The sequence below is a fragment of the Grampus griseus genome (genome assembly GCF_964374135.1).
Source record: "Grampus griseus genome assembly, chromosome: 6".
Taxonomy (NCBI): Eukaryota; Metazoa; Chordata; class Mammalia; order Artiodactyla; family Delphinidae; genus Grampus; species Grampus griseus.
Window position 1 is genome coordinate 69,284,058 of NC_139000.1, and position 17,135 is coordinate 69,301,192.

Consider the following 17,135-nt stretch of genomic DNA (forward strand, 5'->3'; position numbering starts at 1 on the left):
ATCATGGGACAATCAGCTGAGTGGCAGAGGATTACAGTTGATTTGAATTAAAATATAGCACAAGTCCTGAACTGTTGCTAAGATCACGATTTTAGCCTGAAACTTCATTGCCTTAGGTCTTCTTTGTACAACATTTTGTGTGCCTCTGTCCTCCTGCCCTTAGGAGGACCTGGTATGTATCCATCTGGGGCTTAGGGTCTGGAACTAGATTTTTTTACTATACTTGAGGACAAAAAATGACTTACTAGATAACGTAGAATTAAATTGGAAGGTAGATTTTGCTCAAACAAGTACTTTGTTTACGATGATTTGTTTTCTGTCAGAAGTTTTCTTATTTCTTTAATGATGGATGAAAACCTTGTTAACTTATATGGAGGTCTTTGCAGTAGCTGTCTGGTTCAGATATTCAGCAGGACAGGATATTGTATTAGACTTCTAATAGCGCTGCTTAGTTCTTGCAATCCAATAAGAATAATGTCTTTACTAGCCAGCTCGGGGTTGCCTCTTACCTTTGTGATTCTTGCATTATTATACTTTTTCAAAGCCCTGTTTCGAAAGCTACTTTCTTTATTTCCCTTGTCTTAGCAGCTGGGTCATTTTGAGTAGTATCGTTGTTGTAATAGTGCTATATTAACTTAAAGAATCCCTTAGTTCATGTTGCTTTTTATCCTTAAAGTACTAAAGCTTAGAGAGCAAACGAGTATAGAATTAAAAACACTTTTCAATGTGTTTTGACTGCAAGGGACAACACGGCCTTTATGGTGTGTCTGAAAATTTGAAGTGGGTAATACTGAGGAATGATAAACGGTCTTTCTTCCCCACTTGAGACATATTTATAAATTATATAATGTCTGGTGGAGCTCTCTAACACAGGACTCTCGTAGAAACTGTTCACATTCAGCTGCCCTGTCATTTTATTAGGGTTGTTATTCATTTCTTTTCCCGTAATTACATATAGGAAAGGAGCATATAGAGCTCTCCGTTTCATTTTGAATAGCTGGTTATTGCTTTGTAACCAGAGGCTTTTAGGATTTCAACTTCCTTTTTAATTAAAAGGAATTAACCCCCTGTAGGAAATAATCCATCTACTGGGAAGCGTTCCCACCAAAAATTTTGGGAGATCTGCCAATAGATCCCTGTGCCAAACTTACACTTATCCCTCTGTAACTAAACTTGAGCTGCCCTCACCCTAACCCCTTTTCTTTTCTCTCCGAGAAAACTCCTGGCTTTCTGGACATTTATGATGTGGCTTGCTGGTTTCTGCAAGCTTGGATAGCTTCACTTGGGGTTTCTCATTATATACACATGTAGGCTTTGAAAACACTGATATTGTTTCAGGCTTTATAGTGAGGGAATTCACACCCTTTAAAAGGAGACACTTGTAACTTGGTTTTTCAAATTTAAAAGGGTATTATTAGTCAACCGATTGCTTAGTAGCGAATTGTTTTACTAAGAGTAAGAAGGTAACCCGTAGGTAAACACAGAAATAGATTTATTAAAAAAATTTTTTTTTTTGGGTGGCAAGGGTGGATTTAGGAGAAGCTTGCACTGTTGTATAGCGCTTTTGTGATAGGTGTGCGTCCTTCATGTTTTAAACAAAAGGCCAACCCCCTGTTTTCTTTCTTTGGCATGTCCTAGAAATCCTATTCTGGTGAAAACACAGCTAGTGCCATTGCACGTTCTGCGGCCGCCACGGCTTTGTCTCTCCTTGTGCCAGTTTTCATTATCTCTTGCAAAGAGAAGGTTGAGGAAATCCTGAACATGCTGACTGCCAGGTTACCTGGGAAACCAAGTGCTGATGAGTCTCAAGCCGTGCAAATCCACATGGGCCTTGCTTTGGGGATGTTTCTCTCTCGCTTGTGTGAGGAGAAACTCAGGTACAGTTTATTAAAATATTCCTGTTTTTCCTCTTTGTGACTTAGGTGGAGGATTTGTCCCTCTCTCCCCCCCCATCCCCCGACACTCGCGCTCTCTCTCTCTCTCTCTCTCTCTCTCTCTCTCTCTCTCTCTCTCTCTCCCACACACACACACACACACACACACACACACACACACATTATATCTGAGCAATTTGTGGTGCTCCACTTTTTGAGATGTGCAGCTTGATCCTTTATTCTCCTTTATGAATGAATTTCTCTCTCTAAAATACCATCACATAGACATTAATGTGTTTTAAGGGTTCCTCTTTTTAAAGTGATTGATTACTTGAAAATCATTTCATGCTTAGATGAAAGCCATGTGTAATAGACATGAGGAAAGTCTAATCATATGGTGCTATAAATTTTAAAAAGCTTCTTTTTTTCCCTCTGGTTTATAAGGGTGAAAGTAATTACTTATTCTTTGTTGAAATCACTATAAAATGGGAGGAAAAGATCGGGGTACCCCTGTGCCTGAGGGTGCGGGAATCACTGAATCACCTGAGAACTGCATGTACCCAGTTTTAAATATTGCTTTTATCCTGCGCCCTGGCTACATTTTCGTAATCCTTAAAGAGTCTTAATCTCTGCATATTATACTGTGTGCTTTATTCAGTTTGATTGCTCATTTTTAGACTGCTAGCTTTACTCTTGAATGGAGCTAATAGAATATCAAAGACCCAGGTGGAAAATTCCACTAAGTGGGAAAGTTTCCTGGTGCACGGATCTACTTTAGTTTTGTTGCTCGTTATATTTATTCTTTATTTTATTACCGATCTTAGAATTTTATATATCCAGATTGATTGTACTGTGGTACAACACGAGTATTTGGGGATCATGAATATTTAGATGTCACTGATTTGGAATTTCAGCCCATTTTCCTGCATTGGAAATAGTAGGGATTGTGGGGAGAGGCATTCTGTTCTGATGTTAGCTGTCCTTAAGCTTCCCTAGTTGGCAGAAATTGTCTGTCCAAAAGCAAGAAATGGTGTTGATGTGGGTAAATTGGGTGATATTATGCTATATTTAGATTTCTGTTTGAAACCAGTGGTTAAGTTTACATTTGTAATTTACATAGTTTTGTGCAAACATCCATATGTGAAACCTTTATGAGAACTGCTATTGATCTAGGGAAATACTGTATTTCAGATGATCATTTTCAGCCCTTGGAAACATCTGTTGGATGATTTGGGAAGATTGCCTTAGTCTTTGTGATCATAAATGAAACATTTCCAGAATATTCATTTTGTTCTATTCACCAGTATTAGTATACACAGGCCTGGTTCTGGACGTGAACAAAAAGCTGCCCTTTGCATGTGAATTGACTGTTACATGTCTTGTGTGTGGGACAGAACACAAAGTATTTTTATAGACTTAAAACGTGAAAGTGATTTTTTTTTTCCCCTTTGCTTCTATGCTACAAATGGCGGTCTCTTCACCATCTGTGTTCATGTTCTTTCTTCAGTATCTTTTCAAGCTACTTGTTTTACAACTAAAAATGAGCCATGGCAGTTTAATTCCAGGCAACTCATTTCATCCTATCCTGGCTCTGGCTCCCTTCTTCCTTAGTTTAGGAGGAGATGCCGCTGGTTTTAGGGCTTGACAAGCTTACATTTGTGGTTAATTTAATTATGCTACCTGGAGAAACCTATGGTGATTCCCCTAAAGCATCCTTTCTGGTTCCTAGATTGCCTTCCACCCCTATCTACCCTACTTGACTTTGCACCTGCAGGAAACCCTGGGGAAGGACACCAGGAAGCTCTTCCTGAGGCGGCCTGCCCACAGAATAACTGCAGATTTTAACTTTGCCATAATGATCCTGTATTTGATAGCATTCTCCTTCTGCCTGGTGTGTTAGTACTGCAGCCATTAATATAATTATTCATGGTTCCCACCTTCCTAATTTCATAGAGCAGAGGAATCTGAAATATTTGCCTTTTAGTACTAATAAATATTTTACTAGATAATGACAGTCTCACCAGATAATGACATTTTTGGAGAAAATTTCTATTTTTCTAAGATTAAAGTAAGTGTTTTGAGGGCTACTAACTCTGAATAATCAATGACATCAAATAAGTAGCCCAAAGTGGCCCCTTAGGAGAATAGGATCAGGAAAATATCCTGGTATCAAGAATGAAAAATCACTTTGTAGCAAAGAATTTTGACATTCAATCCATCTTTCTTTTTATTTTCTTATCTTTTGCTGAGGCTTATGAAAAATCTCCTGAATTTAAATTCCAGTCTAGAATTTATTCAGAAAAGTATATTATTCCAAAGCTTGCTTCTGTCATAACTCCCAGAGGATACTAGTAGGATCTCTTTAGCATTTGTTTAGGATATTTAAGTACATTTTACTCCAGAGAACAACTATAATAGGACTTATTTAGTTAAAGCTGTTAAAATTGTGTGTACCTGTGTGCATGTTTTCTCATTGCAAAATGTACTCCTTCACCTCAGGCAAAACCACTATAGTCTTGGTTGGAGAAGATATTATTTAAAGTGCGCTCTGGCTGGCTGGCATTCCTGGGGCTGCATTCCACTCAGCATGGTCTGAGGCAACAGCAGGAGAGCTGACATGTAGGGACCCCTTGATAATAAAGTGTCGGTGATGAAGCCCACAACTCTGCCTGAAAAAACAGATGTAGACCTACCTTTTAAGTTTTATTTTACTCTAAAAGTCATAGTTCTCACCAAGACAATTACAAAAACCACATCAATTACTGTATAAAGGCAGAAAAATATAGGGCTGGGTTTTACCCCCCTTTAAAAAAAAAAAAGAATAGAACTGAAAACTTCCATATTTGAGACATGAAATCAGAAGTTATAGCCTTTGCAAGAAAGATTTGGAATGATTATTGATATCAGCTTAATGGATTAGTAAATATTCTGAAGAAAATCACCTTAGCATTCCTAGAAATAATTTTTTGGAATTCTGAGCTTTGTTCTTATTTTTCAGTGATTTTAAAATTTGAATGAACTGAGAAAATGCAAAAGTAGCAGTTTTAGGGTTTATTGGTTTGCAAGTGATTATAATGTACAGAAACCCAATTATTGAATAAATTCTCTGACTCAGTTTCTCTGTCTACAAAATATGTGTGAATCATCAATATTGTTATTTGCTACTTTTATATATTTTTTAAAGAAATGCATTTTCAATAAAATATTGAGAGCAAAATATTACATAGTAAATATTTTGGACAGTTGAATGATTTTAAATAATTCATTTTTCCCTCTTGGTCTTTACCCAGTGATATATCTGGCCAACAGATGAACCTTCTTCTGATGAAGTCTTTGGATGCCCTGGAAAATTGCTGCTTTGACACTAGTCTTGAATACAAGTATGTTGATTCCGTTCCTTCTCTGATACTCAGAGATTGGTTCTTTCTTTGCCATAAATTTTACATTCTATGGTGAAATATTTGTAGGACCCGGTCTTGAATTCCTTTGTGTAGAGATTTCAGTAGTAATAAAAAAAATCTGTAATTAAAGCTTACTTGTTCTGAAACCCATGTTTCAGAAATAGGCGGTTTGTTTCCATACAAAGCAACAAATGTCATTTTGTGGCTGTCATTAAGTTACCCATACCTTAGATTCTGTCTTGTACTTTACCATATGAGGCATCTATCTGGGGACTTGTATGTATGACAACCTTTTTAAAATCTGTTGAAAATATTCTTTCAATTTGATTTGACTAAGAGAGTCTTTGACTCATGATTTGGATTTCCCTATGAAATCCAATGTCAGAGGAATCAAAATAGAAACAAGCAGAGGTTACACCAGAGGTTCCCAACCTCCTCAATATTAGTAGATCCCTTCTCCCCGCAAACTTCATGCTTTTAAAATATTTTGTCTGTTAAACTAAATATCTTGAGTTAATTTATTTTCTCATTCCAGTCATGAAAAACAACAAAAACAAAAAGGAATAATCAGAAAATACAAAACAAAATGGTGTTAAACATACTCATTTAGTGAGACATTGAATGTTTTAACTCATCCATGTGGCTTGTGTGGTGGGAAAACATATTGTTTTATTAGGCCTTCTGAAATATTGACACCATTGAGAACCTGGATTGTACCTTTTTGGATTTCCCTATGTTTTGGAACTTGAGGTTTGGATCTTCTGGGGTTGAAGTTACTAGGAAACTCAACAGAGTATAAGCACTAACCTCCAATTTATTAACTCATTTACTTCATGCTATTATGGGCACTGTTCAAATATGAGTTAAATCAGTGTTTACAAAAAAAATCAGTGTTTAAATTTCTGGCCTTTAGGAACTTATGATCTAAAGTTACGTTCATGGATGTAGCCTGTTAAGTTCAGACTAACAAAAGCATAAATGGTAGAAGTACTGCAAGTATCATGTATTTCATCATGTGTAAATAAAGTCAGATCTTCACTTAGTAGGTGGTAGTTATGAGATCTTTCACATGCAGGCTAAGGTTGGATAAGAATGCTTGAAACACACTCACTTTATCACACTTTAAAGTTGAACACGTCAGAGATGAAATGACGTGTTAAGAGTGTGGTTTTGAGTATGGGCAAAGAGAGTTCGGTGGCATGATTCAAGTCTCTTAAATTTAGAAAATGATTAATGGAAGGGATAGGGTCATTTAACTGTTCAGGGGGCCGGTGAAGAGTTGAGTTTTTTGAGCCTAATTCATGTGTTGGTGGTGCTGCCTTTTACAGCCAAGGAGTAAGGTAAGTTTCTGTCCTTTCCTGTCCCCTCTCCCCATCTTCCTTCTTTCTCCTGCCTTCCCACAAAGGTGTCCAACATATCTGTAGCTCAGGGTATTATAAAGCTGGGGAGAAAATAGTGATTAACATGCTGCACACTTTCAGCCAGCTGGAACAATCAGGAGTGACTCTCACGTACCAGCTCCATGAGTTTGCAGGAAGGTTGTTTGAGTGAAGGGAGGGCCACGCGGATAACTGAATTATCCAAAGTATGGGCATTTATGCATTTACAACCTTCATATGTCTAAGCATATGTAACTTTAAAATTAACTTTTTATATTAACAAGGTTCTTGTTTCTTCATTCTTACCTTCTTTCTTGATTCTTACCTTCTTAATAAACATGTGTTTGGGAGAAGGAAAGGTGGGCCTCCATAGGGTATTGAGCCTGCAGATTCAAGTAGAATAGGGTCATCAGAAATTTCCTGTCCATTTAGTAAAATCTTGCTTGCCTTTCAGTGCCAATTAAAAGCCCAGGTCCTTCAAGAAACCCTCCCTCTATTCTCTCCAAACTGTGTTTTTCCTAGTTAATGAAGTTTAGTATTTTGTCATTGCTAATGCTTTGTGGGTGTCCACGCTTAGGTAGGTCTCTCGTTGGTTTTGGGTTCCACTAATACTTACTGAGCAGCGCCGTATTTTGCTAGGCCTTTTCACATCCTCTTCTCATGTAATTAAGCCCTGATTACAACCTAAATATTGATACTAAAGCAGGAGTCACCATCACTTCAGTTTACAGATGAAGAACGTGAGTCTAAAATAGGAGACTGGTTCAAGGTCACACACTAAGTGGCAGAGCCAGGAGAGAAACCTAGGTAGTCTGACTTCAAAACCAGCTTGCTTTCTCTTGCTTAGCACAGCATGGAGAACACATTTCAGTAGAAAGAAAGCAGTTTGACACTTGACAGTGTGGTGTTGATTATTTTTTCTGACATGTGGATGTTGTCTATCATTGAAAGCAGAAGAGAGATTCTAACTAGGCCCAGACCTGGTTCATAGCATAAAGTATTCCCCCATCCAATGAGCTTGCAGGAGTCCAGGGCAGTCCTCTCTCACCTGAAATATCGGAGGCGTTACCCAAAGGTAGTTAATAGATCTGGGAGCGTGCTATCTCGAGTGATAGAATTCACCCAGAGCAAATTTACCACGCTTCCTTGGTTTAATGGATGTGTCCCTGCTGAGAGAACCGAGCACCTGGTGTGGTGTTTGGGGTCCTATCACTTACATTTTGCTGCCATCTAGTGGTACGTATTACACCATTCCAGTCTTCACAGCCATAACTAGTCATGTTATCCATCAATGACCTGAGCATTGGTTAATTACTGTTGAGCTTTTACAAATATGATAACATTTGTATAGCACTTTGTAAAGGGCAAAGCACTATACAAATGTTAGCTGTTATTAGAACTAATTATTAGATGGCCTAGTACTTAATCTGCAGAATAGCCTACAATAAACTAGGGAATTGAAGATTCATCTCTTGTTAATTTTAGAAAAATATATCATGTCCCAGTTGATATAGCAACACACATATCGGAATTATGAGCATAGCTTTTAAGACTCAGAATTTCCTTTGCCAGTGATATTTTAATACACTTGGATAAGAGATTCAAATAAGTAATGACATAATGGGGCATATCATCCTCTTTACCATTTGTTAGTATTCTTCTAGGAGATTTATGTTAGCAATTCCCAAACCTCAATTTTATATCTAACACAATTTATTTCATCTGTTCAGGACACCAACACTTAAGTCCTTTTTGTTTTCAGTGGACAGAAGGATGTGAAAGCTATCTCTGCCCAAGTTATTCTTGGTTTAGGGCTGGTAGAACAGTGAAGCTAGAATGAGGGAAATGTGTAGAAATGCTGAACTAAGCACCTAGAAGAATCTTTAAGACTTAGGACAAAAGATACACACATTAAAATGTAGAAGATTTGGAAGTCAGCAGGGAACATCAGGAATGAAGCTTGAGGACTACCTTCTTGGTACATGCTGGAACAAATGAGACAAAGTAGAAGGAAACAGTTCAGATGGTCAATAGATGCACACAATCTAACGTATTTTTGTTGGCACCCATATGTACTTAGTTAGACTGTATATTCGTATATCATAACAGTCAGCTAATAACCAAATGAATAGAATCGTTAGTGACTGTTAACCTTGCCCAAGAATAATTCTGCTGTGATATTTTTTAGGTAAATGTAAACTAGAAACCGGGATGTCTTTTTCTAGACCTTTGTGCCCATGTGCCTTGAGATGGTGAAAGAGGAGCTTCAGTCCAGGGGATAGAGATTTTTGTGTGCCCAGATAGCCAGAAAAGCAAGACCTGTCTATTATTTGAAGAAGATGAACCCCAGTAGTTAAGTGAGCTTTGAGAAGAATCTTTTTGCCTCATAAACCTGACACCTCTTTCTTAAATTAGTCAGGCAAAAAATAGAAATCGAGTTTTCTTGATTGAATCTTGGATGATATATTCAGTGAATTTTACCACTCATAAATTTTGCCTCCAACTGAACATGAAAATCAAGCCTTGGGTTTTTTTGGGGGGGTTCCCCCCTATAGATTTTTCTCTCCACTTTAGATTCTCTTGAAACTAAAGAGAATTTGGTCAGTTCTTCAGCGTTCAGTAAATGTTGGTTGAATGCCTCTCCCTGTCAAGCAGTGTTACTAGGTGCCACAAATACTGTAGTGAGGAAAAAACAGAAAAGGTACCTACCCTCATGGAGCTTGCAAGCTAGTGAAGGATGTGGTCAGTAATCAAATCATCTCCCAGATAATCTTCATCAGAGTGTATCATTAAAATTGTCTGAAGTAAATTAGTACAAGGTACTATGGGAAAATATTAAGGAGGTTCCCTGCTGGGCCAGGGCAGGTATCCCTGAGGAAGTAACATTTGAAATCCTAAGCATAAATAGCAGTTACATAATTAAAGAGGGAGCAAAAGTTAAATTTTAAAGTATTAAATGATATTTGTCTAACTATATCTTTGGTCTGATTTCAAGTTTTCATATGCATCAATATAGAAAGATGGCCAAAAAAAAACCTTTCCTGTAGAGTCTAAATGAAAACAAAGACTTTAAATCCATTCTAATCAGCAGCAGCCTTTCCTCTTTCAGAAATGTGATTTGTCTCAAAAGCACACAGTGTTCAGATGTTAGATGCTGATTTAACTCATTGAAATATGCATTATGCTAGTTGACCTGGTTGTTAAGTTCCTGTAAGCAGGAACAGCAGTTCTGCCTGACTTGGATTAGTGCTGCAGTAGCTTCCTGACAAAGGATTTTCTAATGCCAGATCGTTGTGCAATAGAACCTAGGAAAACACACCTGAGACATGTTGCCTTCTCATAATCATTCCATCATGGCATCACACAGGGTGCCGGGAGGGGCCTGGGTTTGGCAGTTGGAACAGAAGGTTGGAAATGAAAAAACCCTGTCTTCTGTCCATGCTCTGCTGGAAACTCTCTGCATGACCTTGAGCAAATCCTGTAGCCTGTCCATCCTCTTGGGCATCTCTTATCGGATGTGGAAGCTCCGCTGGCACAGAGGTGTCGGGGGAAGTAACTAACATGTTCAGGAAACTATGTGAAGGTCTTGACGCCAGCCAAAGCGATAGATGCTATATAAGAGCAAAATGACATAACATACGGGCATTGAAATATGTTATTGGAGAAATGCCCTGGAATGTCTTCTTAAGCAGTAGATATCAGGAAGAGAGGCAAGCCAAACCAGAGTGAGGATGATTTCTGAAAAAGTCAGCATTTCCTCAACTTGAAAAACAACAATGATGATAAAAACTTTTTCAAAAGAGTAAAAAATTACCCCCAAGCCACATTTATCTTATCACACGAACTAGAAGTTTTCTGGGAGAACAATTCTTTTCTTTAAATGGATATGTATTCTTTCAGGAGAACTGGGGCACAAAGCCCAAGATTCCAATTGAATTGTCACATGGGGTAACTTTTGACAAGCCTGTCATTTGTCCATTTTCTCTTCTGACCCAGTGGTACTCGGAGGGATCAGAGGGGAGAAGAGGATTAATGTCATTGTGCACAGACAAATACACAGTTTCTTTGAGACAGAAATTCCACTTGTTGAAGTTGACTAGGAAACGTGAAGCACTTAGCAGTACCTCGTAATTATGCCTTGCATTTATCTGCCCCTCCTCCCCCCGTTATTAATCAGATGGCCTCAGCTCATATCCTGAAATTTAGGCTTTTCTGTCTTTATGCAGTTAATCGTAGTGCACTCAGCATGATTGGGGGGGGCAGTCGGTGGAGAGAGGACCACGGCATTTCTCTAAGTGCAGAGATAGAACTGGTTTGACTAATTTTTACGCCTCCTTCTCTTACAGAGTTTGTCAAACTATTTCATGTATTTATTTGTTTTCTCCATTGGGTACATAGCACTGGCATGGGCCATGGACACATTTTGATTGGGGGGGGGGCGTTGGTCATGGAATACACCTGTACACCAGGCAGCAGAATTAGAATCCAGCCATCTTACCTCGGGTTGTAGAGCACTGGTAACTCCCATGATAAGTGAAGAGCAATGGCGTGGATTTCTTACGATTTTCACTCCTCATCTTTTTTTGGCATCCAAGCACGGGCTGTGTACTGGGAGTTGGACTTGTCCTGTCCCTCATGAGCCACAGCAGCCGAACAGAGTCGCGAGTTCACGTGGCAGCCTCGCTTCGGAAGCTCTCCGTGTACCTAGATGACAGCGGGGGCCAGAGCAGAACCTTTCAGGAGGTAGGAGACCAACGTTCCAGTTTCCTTCCCTCTGCTGGCTTTTGTTTTCCTCTTGCTGCTTATTTTCTACTTCTCCTGTTTTGGTAACTCTGAAATTAAATCCTTCCTCAATTTCAGCTGGGCTAAGGAGAAAATCTGAGTGGCAAACAACCTACATTAGATCATAAGGTTTTCAAATAGTGCAGCTATTTAAATCAAGTTAGACTTACATGTGGCATATAAGAGCCTTTAGTGAATACAAAAACCTGACTCAGTATCACTAGAAGGCAGTTTCTAAGAAGAGCTGCAATTTCTGGAGGAAGGTTAAATGGAGATTTTTTAGAATTAGCCTCCATCCAAGTATAACTTTAAGAAATGGCCAGGAATAAGCTTAAGAAACTGAGGATCGAAAAGGCATTTGATTTTTTTTAATGTCAGTTAAGCATGAAAAATTATTGAGGAAATTCCCTTCACCACACTTAATGAAAAGATTTTTCTGTGATGGTGTAAAAATATGCAGAATTGGGATCCTGGGCTCTGGTCTGTGTGTTGACTGGGTCGAGCAGGACATCTGAGGCCTGTGTGTCTGTGAGCCCAGGTGAAGCCGCGCCGCTGCAGGGCTCTTCTCTCTGGGAGGAGCCTGGGCCGACCTCTTGGCCTCACTAGATTCTCCGTCTCATTAGAGCAGATCCTATTTTCCCCCGGCCTGCCCACGAGCTATTGATGAGCACATAATGGCTGCTGTGTTTCCCTGCTCAGCTCCTCTGCTTTCAGCAATAGGACTTGTTGAATCAGTGAATTTCTTTGGGGCACAGAGGGTTGCAGTTTTGTTCTAAGACATGCACCACATTTCCATTTTTAAAGCAGTGCAGAGCACAGTTGGAAAGTACTTTTTTTTTTTAAGCCGAAGGAGAAAATGTTACAACCACGGAGCAATTTGATTAATAAATGAAAGCAAGGTTTTTATAATTGATGCATCTGTCTGCCTTGATGGTTTGATTTAGAAGGCCTCGAGCAAGCAATTTCGGTTGTTCCTCCCCTCTGATTTTTATTATCCAATTTCTACCTTAGAAACTGCCTCTTTTTTTCATGCTGTTATCAATCAGTGTGAGGAGTTGAACATTTCTACTTTGTCTTAACAGCATCTTTGTGAGGAAGGGATTCATCATGAAAATGCAAGGTAGCAGGGAGGGATGAAGAACCTTGATTTCGACAAAATGGAAGCTCAAATAGTTGGAGTGACTTGCTTAAAGTTACTTAGCCAGTCAGTGGTCAATTTGGGATATACACTCAAGTATTGTTTCTACTCCCAACATTTAAAAAAAATTTATAATTTGTTCATTTATTCATCTATTTATTTATTCATTTGCTTATTAAAATCACACTCGTGCTCTGAAGTGAGTAGTATTATCCCTATTTTACACAATTTATCCGACTCTAAAACCCACCTTTCTCGTCCGTCATGCTCCACTACTTCTACTAGGGAATCTTCATGTAGCAGCGTTTCACTGCTTTTGAATTTCCTCTCCAGTTTGGCCTTGGATCAGAGCACATGGCCATTAGTAGTATCCACTGGTGATGAAAATCTACTTCTACTGTTGAGGGAACTTTTTGATTTAGCGTCTAAAGACCCAGGTTTGAATCTCGCCTCTGTCACTTGCTAGCTATGTGTAATTGAGCCTCGAAGATTTTATCCAGAAAGTAGCCATAATGACCCCCATCTCATAATATTGTTATGAAATATAAGTTAGGCAGCAAAACAATGCCCCGTCTATAGTGGGTATACTCGAATCCAAACCTTATGCCAGGGATAAGTTTGACAAAATATTCGTGTCAACTAAACCGTGTTCTTTTATTTCCCCTCATGAAAACACGTGTTTCTCTTGTCTTTTCTTCTCAGGTCCTTGCCTATACCCTCAGCTGTGTATGTACATCTGCATTCAGTGCCGGAATTATTGAGGCTGTAGAGGCTGAAGATATTATGAATAAGCTTCGACTGTTGGTGGAGAACAACCAGCAGGTTGGAATTTCTGGTTATTTCTCAGTGGGTCTCAGGCTGCTGCTAAGTCTTAATTCTAATTTACTCTGAATTAGACTATAATGTGGTATGGTTTGTGCCCGGAACTGAGGAACTTCTAACTCTTGTCTTGTCCACAGCTATAGCCAGTATCCACAGACATCTTTTTCTCTCTTTATCCCCTATAGACATTTTTTCTTTTTTGGTCTGAGTACAAAAGTCTTTACTGGCTCTCCAGCTATTGCTCTGTATTTATAAAATTTTAAAACACGTGGCTAGGGAATATAAGAGTTATGTAAGGCTAGAAACAAAAATTCGTAACGATAGGAATACATAGAGTAATCTGATAGAGTAAAGCCTCAGCAAGTTCAAGGCAGAGAAACTCTGCTCATGACTAAATATATAAGAAAATTTAGATTCCTGCAATTTAAATGAAATACCCTTAAAATATTCCCTCTGAAATATTAGTCAACCTTCAAAAGGAAGAAAATTCTGACATACACTATGACATGGATAACCTCTAGGACGTTATGCTAAGTGAAATAGGCCCGTCACAAAAAGACAAACACTGTATGATTCTGTTTATATGAGGTATTTAGAGCAGTCAAAAGCATAGAGACAGAAAGTGGAATGGTGGTTGCCAGGGGCTGAGGGAGGGGGAATGGGGAATTATTGTTTAATGGGTACAGAATTTCAGTTTTGCAAGATGAAAAGAGTTCTAAAGATGGATGGGAGTGATGGTTGCACAACATTATGAATGTACTTCATACCACTGAACTGTACACTTAAAAATGGTTAAGATGGTAAATTTTATGTTATGTGTATTTTACCATAATTTTTAAAAATTGAAACAAAAATGTTCCCTCTGATCACACAGGCTCTAGAATTTCCCTGTTTGTATTTTGTTTGCTCAGTTCTTTGTTTTTTAGATTTCTCCAAAGTCTTAATATTGGCCATAGTGGGTTACTGCAGGATTCAGTCCAGGTTTTAAGCCTGTGCTGTTTTGTATTGTTATTATTTTATGGTTGTATGCCTGCTCACTTACAGTCAGAATAGATTTTGCATTGAGAATCAACTATACTTCAATAAAAAATTAAATTAAATTAATGTAAAATTAGAAAAAAAAGAATAGATTTTGCAAACACCAAAATATAGAAGTTTGCATATGCTGTGCTCATTATAGAATATTTTCTCCTCTTGTTTGGGGGTTGACTGGGCTTGGGTGATTTACCTTGGTGTTTTCACCCTAACCTCCTTCTTAGAATTTGGATTGTTTGACCCAAGTCAATCAGTAGTGCAGTATTCTTTTCCTAAAATAAACGACTTACTGAAGCCAAATTCCATACAATTAGACTGCAGTTTCTGTTGCAGACTGGTATAGATTTAAAAAATCTGCAAATCTCTGATTTTCAGATGGAAACAGAATGTGTCTATAGGAAAGGGAGCCCTTAAATGTGCTTGTTTTGCTGTATATGAACATTCCTGATCTGTGCCATTCTTCCTTTTTTCTTACCTCTTCTTTTAATTTATTTTTAACAGACTTCAGGTTTTGCCCTGGCGTTAGGAAACATAGTTCATGGTTTGTCTGTGTGTGGACATGGAAAAGCTGAAGACTTGGGCAACAAACTGCTCCCTGCCTGGATCAGAATTGTCCTAACAGAGGTAGAAGGACCTCCTGCATGTTATTTTATAGTTTTATAAAGGAAAAAGAGCTACTTTATTGGACCATTTATAGGTGCTGCCAAGATATATAGCTTAACCATAAAAGAATAGGCAATTTCAAATGAAAGAGACACATGTACATTTTTTTCCTTTTTAATTTAATTTTATTATTATTTTTTTATACAGCAGGTTCTTATTAGTTATCTATTTTATACATATTAGTGTATACATGTCCATCACAATCTCCCAATTCATCCCACCTCCACCACTACCACCTGCTTCCCCCCTTGGTGTCCATACATTTGTCCTCTACATGTGTGTCTCTATTTCTGCCCTGCAAACTAGTTCATCTGTACCATTTTTCTATATTCTGCATATATGCATTAATATACAATATTTGTTTTTCTCTTTCTGACTTATTTCACTCTGTTTGACAGTCTCTAGGTCCATCCACGTCACTACAAATAACCCAATTTTGTTCCATTTCATGGTTCAGTAATATTCCATTGTATATCTGTACCACATCTTCTTTATCTAGTCGTCTGTCGATGGGCATTTAGGTTGCTTCCATGACCTGGCTATTGTAAATAGTGCTGCAGTGAACATTGGGGTGCATGTGTCTTTTTGAATTATGGTTTTCCCTGGGTATATGCCCGGCAGTGGAATTGCTGGGTCATATCGTAATTCTTTTAGTTTTTTAAGGAACCTCCATATTGTTCTCCATAGTGGCCGTATCAATTTACATTCCCACCAACAGTGCAAGAGGGTTCCCTTTTCTCCACACCGTTTCCAGCATTTGTTGTTTATAGATTTTCTGATGATGCCCATTCTAACTGGTGTGAGGTGATACCTCATTGTAGTTTTGATTTGCATTTCTCTAATAATGAGAGATGTTGAGCAGCTTTCCATGTGCTTCTTGGCAATCTGTATATCTTCTTTGGAGAAATGTCCATTTAGGTCTTCTGCCCATTTTTTGATTGGGTTGTTTGTTTTTTTAATATTGAGCAGCATGAGCTGTTTATATATTTAGGAGAGTAATATTTTGTATGTTGATTCGTTTGCAAATATTTTCTCCCATTCTGAGGGTTGTCTTTTTGTCTTATTTATAGATTCCTTTGCTGGACAAAAGCTTTTAAGTTTCATTAGGTCCCATTTGCTTATTTTTGTTTTTATTTCCATTACTCTAGGAGGTGGGTCAAAAAAGATCTTGCTGTGATTTATGTCAAAGAGTGTTCTTCCTATGTTTTCCTCTGAGAGGTTTATAGTGTCCGGTCTTACATGTAGGTCCTTAATCCATTTTGAGTTTATTTCTATGTATGGTGTTAGGGAATGTTCTAATTTCATTCTTTTACATGTACCTGTCCAGTTTTGCCAGCACCACTTACTGAAGAGACTGTCTTTTCTCCGTTGTATATCCTTGCCTCCTTTGTCATAGATTAGTTGACCATAGGTGTGTGAGTTTATATCTGGTCTTTCTATCCTGTTCCATTGATCTATATTTCTGTTTTTGTGCCAGTGCCATATTGTCTTGATTATTGTAGCTTTGTAGTATAGTCTGAAGACACAGAGTCTGATTCCTCCAGCTCCGTTTTTTCCCCTCAAGATTGCTTTGGCTATTCGGGGTCTTCTGTGTCTCCATACAAATTTTAAGATTTTTTGTTCTAGTTAGTTCTGTAAAAAATGCCGTTGGTAATTTGATAGGGATTGCACTGAATCTGTAGATTGCTTTGGGTAATATAGTCATTTTCGCAATATTGATTCTTCCAATCCAAGAACATGGTATAGCTCTCCATCTGTTTGTGTCATCTTTGATTTCTTTCATCAGTGTCTTATAGTTTTCTGAGTACAGGTCTTTTACCTCCTTAGGTAGGTTTATTCCTAGGTATTTTATTCCTTTTGTTGCAGTGGTGAATGGGATTGTTTCCTTAATTTCTCTTTCTGATCTTTCATTGTTAGTGTATAGGAATGCAAGAGATTTCTGTGTATTAATTTTGTATCCTGCAACTTTACCAAATTCATTGATTAGCTCTAGTTTTTTGGTGGCATCTTTAGGATTATCTGTGTATAGTATTGTGACATC

General features: G+C 38.2%; 1 protein-coding gene across 1 annotated transcript in view; it reads left to right on the plus strand.

The window, feature by feature from the left end:
* Positions 1 to 17,135, plus strand: part of FOCAD (focadhesin) — a 312,127-nt gene that overhangs the window by 242,967 nt on the left and 52,025 nt on the right. The window contains exons 27-31 of the mRNA XM_082656700.1: positions 1,639 to 1,877; positions 5,165 to 5,254; positions 11,250 to 11,397; positions 13,277 to 13,396; positions 14,933 to 15,055. Coding sequence (XP_082512826.1) covers positions 1,639 to 1,877; positions 5,165 to 5,254; positions 11,250 to 11,397; positions 13,277 to 13,396; positions 14,933 to 15,055 — 720 coding nt within the window. The remainder of the gene's footprint in view (positions 1 to 1,638; positions 1,878 to 5,164; positions 5,255 to 11,249; positions 11,398 to 13,276; positions 13,397 to 14,932; positions 15,056 to 17,135) is intronic.